Consider the following 16,531-nt stretch of genomic DNA (forward strand, 5'->3'; position numbering starts at 1 on the left):
TAATTTTTTTTCCAAGCATGATACAAACTTTAAGCCTACAGATAAAACATATTCAGTGAACCCCAAACAAAAGAAAACAAGAAAAACTACAAGGTACATTGTAATTAAATTGCTTAAAAACAAGAGAGAAAAATCTTAAAGAGAAAGCCTTAGAAGTAGCTAGAGAAAAAGGATATATAACATACAAAGGAGTGAAAAAAATATGACATCAGCCTTCTAGTCAGTAACATTTAAAGCCAGAAGACACTGAAGCGCAGACTTTAAAGTACTAAAAGAAAAAAAGGCCAACCTAGAACTCTTTACCTAGCAAAAGTATCTTTAAAAGACAAAGTCAAAATAAAGACTTTTTTGGACTTACTAAAGCTGAAAGCAAGTTACTTCAGCAGACTAGCACCACAAGAAATATTAAAGGAAGCCTTTCTGGCAAAGAGAATATGATGCTAGAAGAAAAATCTAGATGTTCACAAGAAAAAATTTTAAATACCAGAATTCATAAGTATGTGGTTATACAAAAAATAATTTTTAAAAATGTTAGAAGACACTTTGCTCAAAGCCAAAAGAATAATAATGTATTTGGGATGTTATAACAGGATAGACATAAAATTTATGACACTAATGAAACAAAGACCATAACAGAAAAAGAAAGAAGTACTGCCATAATGTTCTCACATCACACACGAGTGGCAAAAAAATTATTGAGGATGGACCTTAATAAGTTAAAGATGCTTAGTATAGCTAAAGTAAACTCATAAAACAAAAAGTATAGCTAATACATCAACTAAGGAGATAAAAATGAAATGATAAATACTCAATCAATCCAAAAGGAGGCAAAGGAAACAAAGAGAAAATTAGTTGAATATGAAAACAAATAGCAATCTGGTATATTTGAACCAACTCATAGTCACATTAAAATAATCACATTAAATATAAATGGTCAAAACACCCCAACTGAAAGACAGATTGTGAAACTGAACACAGAAGCAAGATCCAACTATATGCCATCTAGAAGAAACCAACCTTAATTATAAAAGCACAAATAGGTTAAAAGTAAAAGGTTATACTATACTGAACTAACCTATACTATACTAACACTAATTAAAAGAAAATTGGAGTGACTACATTAAAACAGACAAAGTAGATTTCACAGCAAAGAGATAAATATTTTAGAGATAGAGAGGGTCATTTAAGATGACTTGGGGTAAATTCTTCAATATTTATGTTGCTAAACACTCATGAATCCACTATCAGAGCATCAATATACGTGAAGCAAAACTGATAGACTGTAAGAAAGAAATAGAAATTTTCACATTTAGACTCAGGGATTTCAGCACCCCTCTCTCAATAACTGATAGGAGAAATGGATATATAAACAGTAAGCATATAGACTTGAACAATGCTATCAACCAACTTGATATAATTAAAATTTTCAGAGCATGCTGTTCAACAACAGCAGACAAAGAATTCTTTTCAAGTGCACAGGGAACATTTATCAAGGTAGATCATATTTTGAACCATAAAACAATCTCAATAAATTTAAAAACATTCAAGTCTTCCAACATGTTATCTGACCACAGGGGATTTAATAAGACAACTATAACACAAATATATCTGAAAATTTTTTGAATAAGTGGAAATTATATAAAAATTTATAAATAAACCATGGGTCAAAGAAGAAATCCAAAGGGAAATTAAACAGTATTTTGAACTGAATGACAATTAAGAAAACAATAACATTAAATTTAGGGGGATGTAGCTGAAGCAGTGCTTAGAGGGAAATTTATGGCATTAAATGCCTATATTAAAAAAGAAGAAAATTGGCCTGGTGCAGTGGCTCACACCTGTAATCCCAGCACTTTGGGAGGCCGAGGCGGGTGGATCACGAGGACAGGAGATTGAGACCATCCTGACTAACACGGTGAAACCCTGTCTCTACTAAAAATACAAAAAATTAACCGGGCGTGGTGGCGGGTGCCTGTAGTCCCAGCTACTCGGGAGGCTGAGGCAGGAGAATGGCATGAACCCAGGAGTCAGAGCTTGCAGTGAGCCAAGATCACACCACTGCACTCCAGCCTGGGTGACAGAGCGAGACTCCATCTCAAATAAAAAAAAAAAAAGAAGAAAATCGATGACCTCAGTTTCATTCTTAAGAAACTAGAAAAAGAACATATTAGACCAAAAATCAAAGACAGAAGATCCAAACAAACAAAATCATAAATGAAAAAGGAGACATCACAATGAATACCACAGAAATACAAAACATCATCATTAGAGGCTACCATGAACAAGGATATGTCAATAAGTTTGAAAGCCTAGGGAAAATGGATAAATATTTGGATACATACAACCTTCCAAGATTGAAACAAGAAGAAACAGGAAATCTAAACAGACCAGTAATGAGTAACAATATTGAATTAGTAATAAAAAGTCTCCCAATAAAGGAAAGTCTAGGACCAGAGGGCTTCACCGCTGAATTCTACCAAACATTTAAAGAAGAATTAATACCAATCCTTCTCAAACTTTTTCAAAAACTTGAAGCAGAGGAGATTCTTCCTAACTCATTACACGAGACCAGCATAGCCATGATACCAAAACCAAACAAGAACAAAACAAAAAAGAAAACTACAGACCAATATTTCTGATGAACACAAATGTAAAAATCCTCAACAAAATACTAGCAAACCAAATACAACATATTTATCCCAAGAATGCCAGGATGATTCAACATATGTAAAACAATAAACACCATACATCACATCAATAGAATGAAGGTCAAAAACCATTTGGTCATCTCGATAGATGCAGAAAAATCATTTGATAAAATTCAACATCCCTTCATGATAAACCAAAAGTCAAAGAAGAAAAGAAAGATGAGAGAAGAAATCAACAAAATAGAAAACATAAAACAATAGAGGAAATTAATGAAACCAAAAACTGATTCCTTTAGGAGATCAATAAAAATTGATAAACCTTGAACCAGACTGAATATTTTAAAAAGAGAGGGCACAAATTATCAATATCAGCTATGGTAGAAGGGACACTGCTGTGAATCCCACAGACATTCAAAGAATGGTAAGGAAATATTACAAATAACTTTATGCCAATAAATGTAATTTTTCCACATACTGTTTGATAGAATTCTTAATATAGGATTGCTGCTTCAATGATTAAATTAGTTTCTGCCATTCCCATATTAGGTTCAAGTTGGAAGTAGTTAATTATGTATATAAATGAAATGGTGAATTGTACTTGCCCTCTAATCTACATTTTTAAAAACTATCTTAAAACATCAATCTCATAGGGTATTGATAAATCCTATAGCAGTTTTGATCTATCTTTGGGCCATACCAATTACCCTGTATATTGTTAATGGTCTTTTTATACACCTCTTTCATAGCTCCTTCTATATGTCATGCACTGTTGAGAAAAGTAATAAAAAGTTCTGTGTTCTATGATTCTTTCACCTACTCCCTAAGGTGTAGTGTTGACACAACATCTGTATTCAAACAGGTACATTCAGAGTTCAATTGAGATGAATAGAAAAATAAAATGTTCTCCTTATACCTTGCTGTCATTCTCTAAATGGCATAAAATTTTTCTAAAAGGCATCATTAGCTAATGATTAAAACTGAAAATCCCTTATGTAAAATTTTAGAAATGATAGTAGTGGTGGTTGCACAATACTGCGCATGTACCTAATGTCAATCTACTATACACTTAAAAATGGTTGAAATGGTAAATTTTATGCTATCTATAACTTATATACATAGCATATATATTTTTTAATACATAAAAATTGTTTTAAAAAGTCAAAAAACAAAAACCTGAAAATCACATTCACAATCTATAGACTTCAGTTTTCTTACCTAGAAAATGGAAAATAAAGTCTCTGGACTTCACAATAAACATCAGTTTTTATTAAAAATGTACATGTTGATTGTTTTAAGGTACTTCTTAAAAATGTAGATTAAAGAGCAAGTACAATTCAATATAAGAGGTTTCATTATTATAGCAGTTATGAATATAATTTTGTTGGTAATATAGATACAGAGCCAATTCTGCTCTGTCAATTAAAAGAGCTTTACCCTGTGAACACAGAATCCCCAGCTAGCCGTGACATAAACTAATAGGAGCTTTTAGTCTCATATAACAGGAAGATGGAGGGGGCAGCTGCAGCTTCGGTTCAGCACTAAGCCATGTTAAGGCCAGAGTATCTGCCAACCACCCGCCTGCCCCTCATAATCACTAGACAGTTATGAGGCCACACCCAAGACACACAGCCGGGAAATGTGCAGTGCTGGTGCATGTGCCTCTTTCACAAGGAATGCAAAAGCTTGCCTAGAAACTCTGAGCTCCACCCTCTGCAGATCTCAGCTTACCTCCCATTGACCAGAATTGTGTCCCTTGGGTACCCCTAGCCTCAAGACAGTCTGAAAAAGCAGGCAACCCCTGTCGTGGAAAGCAGAAAAAGAAAAGGGTTTGAAAGTGACTGTTGGGTTAGATGACAGGAAGTGAATCCCAGAACAGCTTATTTTGTCTGAGCTTGGGAGTGGATCTCACTGCACTCACCAGACCCCTGTCCTCCCGTTCCAGGAGAATGGTGGAAAGAGCCTGGAAGTGGGCATCTAAAGATTGGCTCCACCACAGAACTGTCATCTGCAGCTGTATGTGGCTTCGAGACAGCTACAATTTATTTCCTGGGATCTCAATTTCCTCATCCCTATATTAGGAATAATGGTGCCTACTCATAAAATACAGGATAAAATGAAAGGATCAATGCTAAAGTTAATTGATAAAGTGTTAACTCTTATTATCATGCTAATTATTTTCTAACATTGCAGAAACAAGTGTTAAGGTCACATCATTGGATACCATAAGAAGGTGATAGGTCCATCTGCTTCCACAAAGCTAGTTGGAGAATTTCTGACATCCTAGATAGAGTTCCCAAGGGCTCTTAAGACTATTTTCCTTTTGAAACATCACATAATTCCCTACCACTCTGGAAGATATTTGGTTTCCTCTGAGTGAACCGTAAACCTACCTGCATCCAACAGCAAAATTAGTGAATTTCTTTCGAAGAAAATTGTGTATATAAAAACAAGCAATCTTCTCTAAAACAAAATCACCATATCAGGATTACATATCGTATCAGGATTACAATAACAGAGAAAGTATAAACAAAACCACCGTATCAGGATCACTGTATCGTATCAGGATTATGATAACAGAGAAAGTATAACACTTTTGTGCTCATAAAGCCACTTTATCTCCAACAAAAAGTGCAAAAAACAGAGCCATCCAAAAATTTTGCTTAATTCATTTGAAATTATGAGAAGCCTTTGTGTTTTTAAAGTAACATGGTATTTCTTACAGAAAAGTTAACCATTTCTCGGATTCATCTTCTTAAAGTATATCATGTCCTGGACATAAATAACCCCTAAAAATAGAATTTTAATTCCTTGAAAAAGCAAAAGCACTGGTTAAAATTTGGTTGTTTTAGATCTTTACCTTGTGAACTGACTTGACACATTGTAACCAGTGTGCACAAGCACTGTAAACCCATGGGATTCTCATATTTTATGAGAAAAGTTAATAAATCTACTCCCTTAACAATACGATTCAGATCATTTGGGGCAGCCTTAGGAGTACATCGTGGGCTCGGACTCCATACCGGGCCTGGATTGTTACTTCTCCAAAGTGCTTTGAAATCATCGTGGAAAGGCTTTGGCATCTCTAGAACACCAAGAACTGTGAAAGAGAGTTGAAAAAAGGAGGAAACATTCCTGAGGCGCTGGAGTGGGTGAAGGCCCTCCAGCACTGGGGCCCATCGGCACGCAGAAAAGTACCACTGGAGCGGCACTTAGGTAGGATCCCCCAGCAAACACAGGTGCCCTGGGAGCTCAGTAACGTGGTTTGGAAGGGGACAGAGGCCCCAAAGTCCTGAAAGCCCAAAAGGAGTACTTTGTGGCCTGCACACCGAGGTTTTTCCTAAGGTTCATCCTGCCACAGAAATTCTTTCTCCTCCTTCTCCTCCCATTCCTCAGCCACTGGCGTGATTAGGACTGGCTAAAAAGACTGCCTAATTCGGAGCATTTGGGGTTCCTTTCATCCTTGTGATCCCCTATGCACTCTGCCAGCCCCTTTCTAAAAGAAATGGCTTCTCTGGAAGAGGGCATCTGCAGCCTTAAAATTAATTCCAAATGTAGCTCCTATAACTTCATGAACCCTCAATTTGCAGCTGGAAGTGAGGGTCAAAATGAAACTGAGGAACCAAACAAGTTCCAGAACAGGTAGGTTGGACCTCAAGATAGTGACTCTTCATTGGCTTATCTGAGGGTCCTCCAGGAGATCCTGGGAGATGACATGCCAAAAGGAAAGGATGAGGCTGTCACTAGTTCGCAATCAAGCCTAGGAGAGCGTCTCTACTATGGGGAAGGACCAGCCAGGAATGCCACTATCTTTGCTCCTCAAAAAGAGTCATCTCCAGAGATGAGCGGCTCCTGTGACAAGAGGGTGATTGTTAATCCTCCTGAGAAATTCAGTGAGGGGCGACCTAATAACCAAAGTAGAGTCATTTGTGAAAAAAGCTCTCCGCCTTTAAATTTTCTGGATGATTATAACCCCCATTCAATAATCCAAAAGCGACTTAGCAACCAAAGTAGTCATTTGTGAAAAAAGCTCTCCACCTTTAAATTTTCCCGGAAGACTAGAGCTCCCATTCAATGATCCAAAAGCACAAAGACAAGGTGGTGATTGAGCGCCCCTCTTTAGGGAGTGACTGATCTGATGTAGGTGGAACCACAGTCATATTCTCTGAAGAGAAGCCTTTCTCACTGTGTCTTCCTGGAGTGTCAGAGCCTCCATACTACGCCACTGACTATACCACTTTTCCACCTCATTATAGTCCTTGGCATGACTACACCAGCTCTTGGTTTAGCAATACCAAGTCTTCTTGCTATCCCTCCTCGGGCAGCAGCAGTAACACATTCCAGGCTGGGAAGAGAAGCTTCAGCAGCAGCAGCAGCAACAACAACATATCGCAGAATGAGAGGGGTAGCCACCGGAGCTTCCTGAGTGATTATTCCACCAATTTTCCAGTGAGTGCCCAAAACATGTCCAGAGACCTGAAGATGACAGAGGAAGGCAGATCCAAGAATTCCTCCTTATTTCACTACTCCAGAAATGTGGAAGCAGATGCGAAGGAGGAGGGAGTGTATCAAGAGGAGACATTACAACGTCCTTATGGAGGACATGCATCTAGCTTTCTGCCAAGTACCCTCTGGCAGCCAAAGCAACAGGGTTTCATTGTTGATACCCACTGTCACTTGGACTTGCTGTATTCCAGGCTGCCTTTCAAAGGCACCTTTACCAAATTCAGAAAAACGTATAGCAACACCTTCCCCAAGGAATTTCAGGGTTGCATTTCTTGCTTCTGCAATCCTCAAAACCTAAGGGACAGGCTGTGGGAGGATCCGTTGAAAGATGATCAGCCTTTGGCTGACAGCCTTTGGCTGTTGCCCTCATTTTGCCCATTATTATGACTATCAAGAAAGAAGTATTTTAAAAGCCTTACGACGCCCCAAGGCTGTGGCATTTGGAGAAATGGGTTTGGATTACTCCAACATGTGCACCACGCATGTCCCAGAGCAGCAGAAGGTATTTAAGAGACAGCTGCAGCTGGCCGTCTCTCTAAAGAAGCCCATGATGATCCACTGCCAAGAAGCTGATGAAGACCTACTGGGCATCTTGAAAAAATATGTGCCCTCTGACCACAAGATACACCGGCATTGCTTCACTGGCAGTTACCCAGTCATCGAGCCCCTGTTGAGCCACTTTCCCAACCTGTATGTGGGCTTCACGGCAATTCTGACTTACGCTTCTGCTGAGCAAGCCTGAGAAACTGTGAAAAAGATCCCATTAGAGAGAATTATTGTAGAAACCGATGCTCCATTCTTCCTCCCTCGCTGGGTTTCCAAAAGCCGTTGCCAGTATGCCCACCCAGGCCTGGCCCTGCATACGGTGCGAGAGATTGCCAGAATCAAAGATCCGTTGCTCTCCCACACCTTGGCCATCTTGCAGGAGAACACCTGTCACCTCTACCATCTTTAAACAGAAAAGGCACAGTCAGGAGTCTTCCTAAGAAAGGAGACCAGTAGCCTGACAAAACACATGAACTAGATTTGAACTCTACGTCCCGGGTGAAGGATGTGTTTGAAGAATTCTTTGGAATGGAGTAAACCAGGACAGGATATTTTCCTCAAAACCTTTTCGTAAGACTTCTGCTTCTGGCTGGTAGGGTGGGGTACAATGGGATGGGAGGAAGGCTAAGGTAAACTGCCCTTGATGTTATTAAGGTTTTTCTTCCCAGCAAAAAATGCCTTAAGGTAGCCAGTAAAGAAGAGAGTTTGATAGAATACAAAGAGTTTCCCAATCTAAATCCCTGTCCTCTGCAGCCTGCTTTTGATCACTTGGTGAATAAAGTCACCCTCCTACTTGTCTTTAAAAAAATGTAGAATTTTAAAAGTGAGTAGGTGATTTGTGTATTATATTTGTATATTATTTCTATTTGAAAATTTAAAAATTGGTCTGGCATGGTGGCTCACACCTGTAATTCCAGCACTTTGGGAGGCTGAGGCAGGCGGATCACTTGAGGCCAGGAATTCAAGACCAGCCTGGGCAACGTAGTTAAACCTCATCTCTACAAAAAAAAAAAAAAAAAAAAAAAAATCTGCTGGGTGTGGTGGCACACACCTGTAATTCTAGCTACTTGGGAGGGTGAGGTGGGAGGATCACTTGAATCCACGAGTCTCAGGCTACAGTGAGCTGTATAATCACACCACCACTGGACTCCAGCCTGGCAACAGCGTGAAACTCCCATCACTAAAAAAAAAAAAAAAAAGGTTTTTTAACAAAAAATAGGCCAGGTGCAGTGGCGCACGCCTGTAATCCCAGCACTTTGGGAGGCCAAAGCGGGTGGATCACTTGAGTCCAGGAGTTTGAGACCAGCCTAGGCAACATAATGAAACCCTGTCTCTAAATTATACCAGCCTAGGCAACATAGTGAGACCCCATCTCTAAAAAACATTTTTAAATAAAAAATGTAAGTATACACTCAAAAAGATAAGCAAGATCTACACACAGAGTTTTCCTTTCCAAAAAAAAATTTCTATCAAAAAAAAATTATTAATTTTAGATGGAAAACCAACCTACTCCTCTCTCCCTGCATTTTTGTGTGGCAAATGCAAGTGTTATACTCTGCAGTGTTTCTAACATGCAGGAGAGAACCTTGCTGTAATTCATCTTTATTTCTTTAGGAAAGGGAGTGAGCAATGTAGTTCTGAGTGTAGTATTATCAAGAGTGGCCTAAATCAAAAAGCACAATCTGGCCAGGAGCGGTGGCTCACGCCAGTAATCCCAGACCTTTGGGAGGCGGAGGCGGGCGGATCACGAGGTCAGGAGATTGAGACCATCCTGGCTAACGCAGTGAAACTTCTCTACAACAAAAAATTAGACGGTGTGGCAGCGGGCGCCTGTAGTACCAGCTATTCCGGAGGCTGAGGCAGGAGAACGGCGTGAACCCGGGAGGCGGAGCTTCCGGTGAGCCCAGATGGCGCCACTGCACTCCAGCCTGGGCGGGGGAACTAGACTCCGTCTCAAAAAGAAAAAAAAAAAGCCGGGCTCGGTGGCTGATGCCTGTAATCCCAGCACTTTGGCAGGCTGAGGAGGGTGGATCACGAGGTCAGGAGATCGAGACCATCCTGGCTAACACGGTGAAACCCCGTCTCTACTAAAACTACCAAAAATTAGCAGGCGTGGTGGCGGGCGCCTGTAGTCCCAGCTACTGGGGAGGCTGAGGCAGGAGAATGGCATGAACCCGGGAGGCGGAGCTTGCAGTGAGCCGAGATCGTGCCACTGCACTCCAGCCTGGGCGACAGAGCCAGACTCTGTCACAAAAAAAAAAAAAAAAAAAAAAAACACTCAATCTTCATTTATTTATTCCATGAGTGAAGTAAAGAACAGTTCACCTACTCATGTTACTAGTCAAATTTTGCAATGCAAATGTGCAAAATTTGGGACACTTTGTAAATAGTTTGCTACTTAAGTGATAGATATTCCATTGAATCTCAAAGAATTATTATTTAGCATTTATTTTTCTGACATTTGGTGTGACTGCTCTCCCATCCTGGAGACATCAGAGAGTTGTGAAGGTAGCCAGTAATCTAGAAATTCAGTTTACTCTTAGTGGTCCCTGGGCCATTAGTCCAGAGTCATAGAGCCTCTCAAGGCCCATTAACAGGCTCCCTGAACCTTAGCAGTCCTTTCAGGGCATGTCAACATTTCGCTTCACTTAAATTTTAGAAAGGCAGCTATTTCTACCTTTAAAGCTCAAAAGAAGCAAACTGCCCATTTTGTCTTGGGAGACAGAGGAATTTGCTTTTTCAGTTGGTTTTTATTCATATCTAACTTCAAAATTCATACCTGCTTATTATAAAATTTTTGAGACAAGTGAAGCAAAAAAAGTGATTTTTTAAAAACCCAAACAAAATAAAAGCAACAGAAGGAAAAATGTACATGGTAAAATTGATTTTTTAAAAATCAATAGAAGAGTCAAATATTGGCAAAATCTGGATATACAAAATTTGACTCAGGAAAATTGATCTTGGTAGGAATGTAATCAGCAAAGAAAACTCAGACTGTCAAAAGCCACGATGGACAGCATTCATATAGACAAAAATTAATGAACCAAATGTTTTTGGTAAATTTTATTGTAGAAAAAAATCTATTGAAAATATTTCTTAATAGGAAAATACAGTAATAGTTTACCTGCATGGAAAAATTGTTCAAAGAATTAAAGTAGCTTGCAGTGGGGAAAAAAGTAAAAAGTAAAAATTAAACACACACACACACACACACACACACACAAAGAGGGAGCAAAATAGCCCATAATGCTACCTGCTTAGAGACAATCACTAACATTTGGAGTACCTCTTTGGCAATTTTCTCTAATATTTCCATAGTTATTGGCCAATTCCAGCATTGTACTTAAGTCAGTTTTGCTAATTAATACTATTCACTTCATAGTTAGCATAGCTATACATTTTACTTCTTCTGAATTTATGATTTAAATACATTGTTTTCTCTGTTTTTTTGTTTACGTTTAATTCTGTTTGTTTTAAATAATCAACTCAGACTGCATGTGCTTTTTCAAAACTATTGTTTACTGATACATAAAACTGTGCTTTGAAATTTATTTTTCTTTCTGTTCTCTGATGTCGATTTTATTGTGTATTTTCTAATGTCTTAAGCTAAATGCTTAGTTTATTTTTAATTTGGAGAGCAAGAACAAAGCAGTCAATACCACAAATGTGTCTGTAATTACAACTCTGCTGTATACATAGATTTTTTTATTTTGATAAAGTTTACTTTACACATTATACAAACACAAATGTATTACAAAAATATGGAAATAGAGAGTATCAAGAAAAAGTATATGGCATTTCTATTACCTAGAACCCCACTGTTGCAGTTGTCTTTCCTTGACATAGCTGTGACCATATAGCTCTGTTAAACTGCGTATTTGTCTAAATAATTCATATTTTTTCTATCCCTATCTTGCGTTTGGGGCTCATTTTATGATTGTTATTCTTCTATCTTTCAATAAATACTCAAAATGTTAAAAAAATACGATTCAGGAATTTTTAATTGTCTTAGCCACAAATTTATAGGATTTCCAGGATCTGTGACAATGGATAAATAATTTTATATAAATCCTAAATTTACATAGAATTATAAAGATATAATCACTTTAAACAGCACATATTTTGCAAATTTTATAAATCCCTTTCTAGGACTCATCTCTGCTTCTACAATCAACCCAGAATGTGACTGTAAATGCGCGCAACTCGGAAGGGGATGTCACAGGCAGATTAAAAGTCGGTGAGTCCAGCTTCATCATGGTGCTTTGCATGCATGTGGTCCATGAATAGTGCTAAATGAATGCATTGTTTTTTCTTCTAAAGAAAAATCAAAGCTACTTATGAACAAAGTATGAATTTTCTAAATATCATGCTGTCTTGACCACAGAGTAGCACCACAGAGTGGGGTGGGGGGTGAGTGGACAGCCTGAAGTGCTTTGATTAGAGTTATTTTTGTTCCAAGAAATAGAGAACAATTAAAGCTAGTACAAGAAACAAAATGTTTATTGTGGGTTACCAAAGACTCTTGCAGCAACCAAAGGAAAGGAACCCAAGTAGCTGGCCTCAAAGAGCACAGAGACCAGTGGCTGAGAGCCAAGAATAGATTCAGTTCCCTTCCCGTTCTTTCTTCTCTTTTCTCTCCTTCTCCCCATGTGCTCCATTCTCCTCCTTTCCAGTTTATCTTTGCCACTATTTTCACTTGGCTATATCACTTCTTACTGTACAGAACCTATAGGGCCTCCCTGATTCTTATCTGCTCGGCTGTAGTTATCAACATCAAACAGTGTAGTCTTCAATTACGCAAATTCTAAATCCACAAAGTACTCTAATTAGCCCAATTCATCTGTCCCACCACATTCCTTCGGGTCAGTCAGCTGTGTACATCCATCCAATCAACTAAGGCCGGAGAATAAGGTCACATGGGAGCAGGGTCACTTGGAACCCTGCAAAGGAAGAAAAATATCAGCAAGAAGAAATATAGATGAAAGCAATATCAGAAGAGCAAACCAGCTGGTAAGAAGGAATGCAGGCCAGGCGTGGTGGCTCACGCCTGTCATCCCAGCACTTTGGGAGGCCAGGATGGAAGGACTGCTTGAGCCTAGGTGATCGAGATCAGCCTGGGCAACATCTCTAAAAAAATAATTTTAAAAATTAGCCAGGTGTGGTGGTGAATATCTGTAGTCGCAGCTATTGGGGAGTCTGAGGCAGGGAGGATCACTCGAGCCTAGGAATTCGATTCTGTGGTGGAAGAGACCATTTTTCCGAAAAAAAGAGAATAAGAATAAGGAAGGTATATATATTCACTATACTATTAACATTGGATAGATGTGCTAAGTCTAGGAAACTGGATGGCCCTTGTCATTATCAGAAAATAAATGAGAGGTGTACTGCCAACACAAACTTCCAATGTCTCTCTTTTTAATGGCTATTTTTACAAAACAGAATAATGTTACATGGGAAACTACAGCCTTATGTTAATCTGATGATTCCTTTTTACTATACTAATACAAGATGTTCTGTACTTTATTCTCTGCTTTATAACTTATTCTTGATCATAAATTGTATCTCTCTTTGGCCTAGAAGTTTTGTTTAATAACTAAGTCCAGTGAAATTCTCCATGGATCAGTAGATGAACCCCAGTTTTTCCTGCATATACGTTAAGATGTATCTAAAACAAATCATATTTTCTTGATAAATTATACAGTATTATCATTTATCTTTACCATCATTTCCTGAAAACCTTTAACTGCCTATAGCTTTCAAGTGTTTGAGGAATTTTTGCCCATTTTTTATCACTCATTTCAACAAACATTTGTTGAATGACTATGGGCTACCTTATATGCTATCAAGTAATAATAATAAAGACTATGTAATTATTTCTTAGAAGCTACAAAAGTAGAAGAATCTTCTTATATTTCTATAAAAATTAATTAGCAGCCAGGCGCGTTGGCTCACGCCTGTAATCCCAGCACTTTGGGAGGCCGAGGCGGGGAGATCACGAGGTCAGGAGATGGAGACCACCCCGGCTAACACGGTGAAATCCCGTCTCTACTAAAAATACAAAAAATTAGCCGGGCGTGGTGGTGGGCGCCTGTAGTCCCAGCTACTTGGGAGGCTGAGGGAGGAGAATGGCATGAACCTGGGAGGTGGAGCTTGCAGTGAGCTGAGATCGCACCACTGCACTCCAGCCTGGGTGACAGAGTGAGACTCCATCTCAAAAATAATAATAATAATAAAAATAAAAAAATAAAAAAAAGCACAAATACACATTCCTCTGTTTATCTTTTTGTTAGGTGTGGATTTCCGTATATTATACAAGGGAATTTAGATATAATATAAACCTGCCTCTCATTTCACAGATGAAAAAACTGAAGCACTAAAAAGCAAATTTACTCAGGAGCACATAGCTAGTTAGTAGAGAAGTCAAAACAGGGAAGACTGAGGGCTTACTTCTCTCAGCCTGCTGCTTCCACTGGCCCTCCTCTCTAATCAGATTTCTTGAAATTATGGCATGCCAGTAACTGTTCTAGTAGCTTCAAATATAGTTTCCATTTCATTTTTGTCACCAAGAAATTACCAGGGGTTTTAAAGTTTTTTGAGTTTTTTTTTTAAAAGGCTGGGTGCAGTGGCTCACACCCGTAATCCCAGCACTTTGGGAGGCTGCAGCAGGAAGACTGCTTAAGCCTAGGAGTTCGAGACTTCAGTGAGCTATGGTCACGCCATTACACTTCAGCTTGGGTGAGAAAGTGAGACCATCTCTAAAAATAAAAATAAAATAAGTTACACATCAAAATCTCTTTGGTTTGAACTGTTCACTTCAATCTCTAGTTTTAACCTTGGTGTCTCATGCCTGAGAAAGTGATTAAATTAGTGATTTCTAGTAAATCTTTAGTTGGAAAGTCTCTGTTATATTGAGAACCTTGAGCTAGGAAATAGCACCAGCTCACCAAATCCAAGGTTTTCTTCAGTACATGACTTCCCACAGTTGCAACCCTTCCAGTCTCATATTTCCTGGAAGAAGTTAAATTTTGCCAATTTGAGTATTAAAATGTAATTTATGTGAACTGGCCATATTAATCTCATTTAATTAAATGAATAAGTGTTTTCTACAAAACCACTGAAAACAATTTATATTCAATACAGTCAAACCAAAAATCCCAATTAAATTCTGACATGATTTGGATGTGTGTCCCCTCCAAATGTCATGGTGAAATGTGATTCCCAATGTGGAAGGTGGGGCCTAATGGATGGTATTGTATCATGGGGGTAGATCCCTCTCAAATGGCTTAGCACCATACCCTTGGTGATGAGTGGGTTATCACTAAGTTAGTTCACATGACATCTGGGACCTCCCTCTTCTCTCTTGCTCCTACTCTTACCATGTGATGCACCTGCTCCTTCTTTGCCTTCTGGAATGATAGGAAGTTTCCTGAGGCCCTCACTAGAAGCATATGCTGAAGCCATGTTTGTACAACCTGCAGAACTGTGAGCCAATTAAACTTCTTTTCTTTATAAATTACCCATCCTCAGTTATTTCTTTATAGCAGTGTAAGAATCGAGTTACACAGAAAATTGGTACTGAGGAGTGAGCCATTGCTATAAAGATACCTGCAGATGTGGAAGCAGCTTTGGAACTGGGTAACAGGCAGAAGTTAGAAGAGTTTGGAGGGCTCAGAAGAAGACAGGAAGATGGCAGAAAGTTTGGGACTTCTTAGAGACTTATTAAGTGGCTGTGACCAAAATGCTGTTAGAAATGTGGGCAGTGAAGATCAGGCTGAGGAGGTCTCAGATGGAAATGAGGACATTATTGGGACCTGGAATAAACATCACCTGTGTAATGCCCTAGCAAAGAGCTTGGCTGCATTGTGTCCCTAACCTAGGAACCCATGGAAGTTTGAATTTAAGAGTGATGACTTAGTGTATACTGCAGAAGAAATTTCTAAGCAGCAAAGTATTCAACAAGCAGTCTGGCTGCTTCTAATAACCTACAATCAGATATAAGAGCAAAAAAAAAAAAAAACCTTAAAATTTGAATTTATATTTAAAAGGGAAGCAGAGTGTAAAAGTTTGGAAAATTTGCTGATTGGCACTGTGGTAGAGAAAGAATTCAAGCAGGCTACAGAGCAATCACTTACTAGAGAGCTCAGCATGGCTAAAAGGGAGCCAGGTGCCAATATCCAAGACAATGGGAGAAAGGCCCTGAAGACATTTCAGAGATCTTCTAGACAGCCCATTCCATGACAGGCACAGAGGCCTAAGAGGAAACCATGGTTTCAGGGACACTGCTTCCCACATCACAGCTGCTCTAGCTCCAGCTGTGCCTTAAAGGGCCCCAGATACTACTCAGGCCATGGCTGTGGAAGGTGCAAGCCATAAGCCTTGGTAGCTTCCACATGGTGTTAAGTCTCCAGGCCCACAGAATGCAAGAGGAAGCTTGGCAGCTTGCACCTAGGTTTCAGAAGACGTGTAGAAAAGCCTGGATGCCCAGTCTGAAGCATGCTGCAGGGACACAGGCCCCACAAAGATACTCTACTAGAACAGGGCTGAGAGGAAATGTGGGGGTAAAAACCCCAAAGTCCCTACTGGGGCATTGCCTAGTGGAGCTATGGGAAGGGAGCCACTGCCCTCCAGACCCCAGAATGGTCGAGCTACCAGAAACTTGCATCTTGAGCCTGGAAAAGCCACCGGCACTCAACTCCAACCCATGAGAAAAGCCACTGGGACTGCACCCTGTAAAGCCACAGGAGTGGTGCTGGTCACCTTGAGGTGCCATCTTATTGCCCCTTTCCTTTGGCTGATTTCTCCCTTTTGGAATGGCAACATTTACCCAATGCTTC

At 39.3% G+C, this 16,531-nt stretch overlaps 1 protein-coding gene across 3 annotated transcripts in view; it reads left to right on the plus strand.

Annotated features, from left to right (window-relative positions):
- SGCG (sarcoglycan gamma) overlaps positions 1-16,531 on the plus strand; it is a 171,537-nt gene that overhangs the window by 85,393 nt on the left and 69,613 nt on the right. For all 3 annotated transcript variants that reach the window (XM_054446829.2, XM_054446830.2, XM_054446831.2), the window contains exon 4: positions 11,847-11,934. In XM_054446829.2, coding sequence (XP_054302804.2) covers positions 11,847-11,934 — 88 coding nt within the window. The remainder of the gene's footprint in view (positions 1-11,846; positions 11,935-16,531) is intronic.

This window comes from Pongo pygmaeus, chromosome 14, assembly GCF_028885625.2.
Source record: "Pongo pygmaeus isolate AG05252 chromosome 14, NHGRI_mPonPyg2-v2.0_pri, whole genome shotgun sequence".
NCBI lineage: Eukaryota > Metazoa > Chordata > Mammalia > Primates > Hominidae > Pongo > Pongo pygmaeus.